This window comes from Misgurnus anguillicaudatus, chromosome 8 (genome assembly GCF_027580225.2).
Source record: "Misgurnus anguillicaudatus chromosome 8, ASM2758022v2, whole genome shotgun sequence".
Lineage (NCBI taxonomy): Eukaryota > Metazoa > Chordata > Actinopteri > Cypriniformes > Cobitidae > Misgurnus > Misgurnus anguillicaudatus.
In genome coordinates, this window is record NC_073344.2 from 36395399 (window position 1) to 36397618 (window position 2220).

Sequence of the window (2220 nt, forward strand, 5' to 3'; positions counted from 1 at the left end):
TAGGGTTAAAGAAATGTATATTTTACTCCAGTTTACTATTAAAATATACTTGGAAGATAACCTGGGATAAATACACTGGTTTTGTTTAAGGCATTTATTAAAAAACACTGATTTCAGTCGTGGGACAACTAAAGGCTGTTTTCGACACAGATTTGAAACACGTAAACAGGAAAAGAGTGTTTGCGGAAGACGGTCCAGATGCGCTACCTGTTCTCTGAGCGCGATCACAGTGCGCGCGACGCTGCGGTTGATGTTGCGCGTGTGAGGGGGCGGAGCTCCGGCGCTTGAGAGGGGTATTTAAAACCCTCTGAGGCTGACAAAGTCAGTGTAGAGTCGGAGGTGACTAACAACGTTGGATTGTGTTTTCAAGATGGCATATTACGAAGTAAGTGTTTATATTCATGCATTTTGCAGTCTCTTTTAGGCCTATTTATTTATTTTATTCGCTGCTACCAACTGAGGTAAAGAAACAGTTACGCACTTTACATTGATTTGATACTAAACTTTGTTTACTTTCCCTGCAGCACATCTTCTTCGAGGATGATTTATCATCTGACAACAGCTCAGAGTTCGGTTCGGGTGACATCGGTGCTAACCTCGATGCCCCGTGCGACGTGGAAGTCAGCCACGAGTTCCAGCGGATCTTTCTTCCCACCGTGTACGGAATCATATTTGTTTTGGGCTTGATCGGGAACGGATTTGTGGTTCTGGTGATGGGTTGCCAGAGAAAATCCCGCACCATGACAGACAAGTACCGCTTGCATCTCTCGGTGGCGGACCTTCTGTTCGTGCTCACCCTGCCGTTCTGGGCCGTGGACGCGGCCAAAGACTGGTACTTCGGCGGGTTCATGTGCGTGGCCGTGCACATGATTTACACGGTTAACTTATACAGCAGCGTGCTCATCCTCGCCTTCATCAGTTTGGACCGGTACCTCGCCGTGGTGCGCGCCACCAACAGCCAAGGTCCGAGGAAACTTCTGGCCAATCGCATCATCTACGTGGGCGTGTGGCTCCCCGCGGCGCTCCTCACGGTACCGGACCTCGTGTTCGCCAAGGCGGAGAGCAGCTCCATCCGGACCTTCTGCGAGCGCATCTACCCGCAGGACTCCTACGTCACATGGGTGGTCACGTTCCGCTTTCAGCACATCCTGGTGGGCTTCGTGCTGCCCGGTCTCGTGATTCTCGTCTGCTACTGCATCATCATCTCCAAGCTGTCGCGCGGCTCCAAGGGAACGCAGAAGCGCAAAGCCCTGAAAACCACCGTTGTTCTCATCGTCTGCTTTTTCGTCTGCTGGTTGCCGTACTGCGGTGGGATCCTGCTGGACACGCTGATGATGCTCGAGGTGATTCCTCATAGTTGCGAGCTGGAGCAGGGGCTACAGAAGTGGATCTTCGTGACGGAGGCTCTGGCGTACTTTCACTGCTGCCTTAACCCGATCCTGTACGCTTTTCTGGGGGTAAAGTTCAAGAAGTCCGCCCGCAGTGCTCTCTCCCCAAGCCGGGGGTCCAGTCTGAAAATTCTGCCTAAGAAGAGAGGTGGGATGTCATCTGTATCCACAGAGTCCGAATCCTCCAGCTTTCAATCTAGTTAACACAGACACCATTTGGACAGTGACTTTTTCCTGTTGATATGAACTTTTTTACGCTTTACGTGAAAACAATCAGGTTGAGCCTGATTGCTGCATTGCTAGAATGTAAATATGACAGTCAGTATGAGCTACATACTGAATTTTGCTTCAGTATTACTGTAAAATCTCTTCATAGTGAGAAGAGGTATAGTGGACATTAATTGTTGATATGGTGTGCATAACGTTTACTGTACATATCATGTATATAAATGGTTTTGAACTGATTCCTTTCTGCACTTACGTATGTAGACCATTGCAATTATTTATTACAGGTTAGGTCAAACATAGACTGAATTGATGCATGTTTGGGTCTTTTCAGGTCCAAAAGTTGTTTTTGCTATGTGAAGTCTTTGCAATAAATGTTTTGATACTCAAGATTTTACGTCATTTGTGTGTTTGCACGCATGGTTTTGGTTATGCAAAGCAAGTTTCGTACTTTCAACAACACTGTGTGACATGTAGTGGAAAACACTTTTACTCTAGGGATGCCACTAAGTTTGTTAAGTACTCTTATCAAAAGCTAGCCAAGCATGTAGTGTAAAAAGTACAGTGATTATAGTCCCCCATGTGATGATAACCTCACGTCTGACGC

At 47.1% G+C, this 2220-nt stretch overlaps 1 protein-coding gene across 1 annotated transcript; it reads left to right on the forward strand.

Annotated features, from left to right (window-relative positions):
- Positions 1 to 239: 239 nt before the first annotated feature.
- On the forward strand, positions 240 to 2003 carry cxcr4a (chemokine (C-X-C motif) receptor 4a). The gene is made up of 2 exons (XM_055212737.2): positions 240 to 385; positions 525 to 2003. The coding sequence occupies exons 1-2, from the start codon at positions 371 to 373 to the stop codon at positions 1590 to 1592; spliced, it is 1083 nt and encodes a 360-aa protein (XP_055068712.1). The 5' UTR covers positions 240 to 370; the 3' UTR covers positions 1593 to 2003.
- The last annotated feature ends 217 nt before the right edge of the window (positions 2004 to 2220 follow it).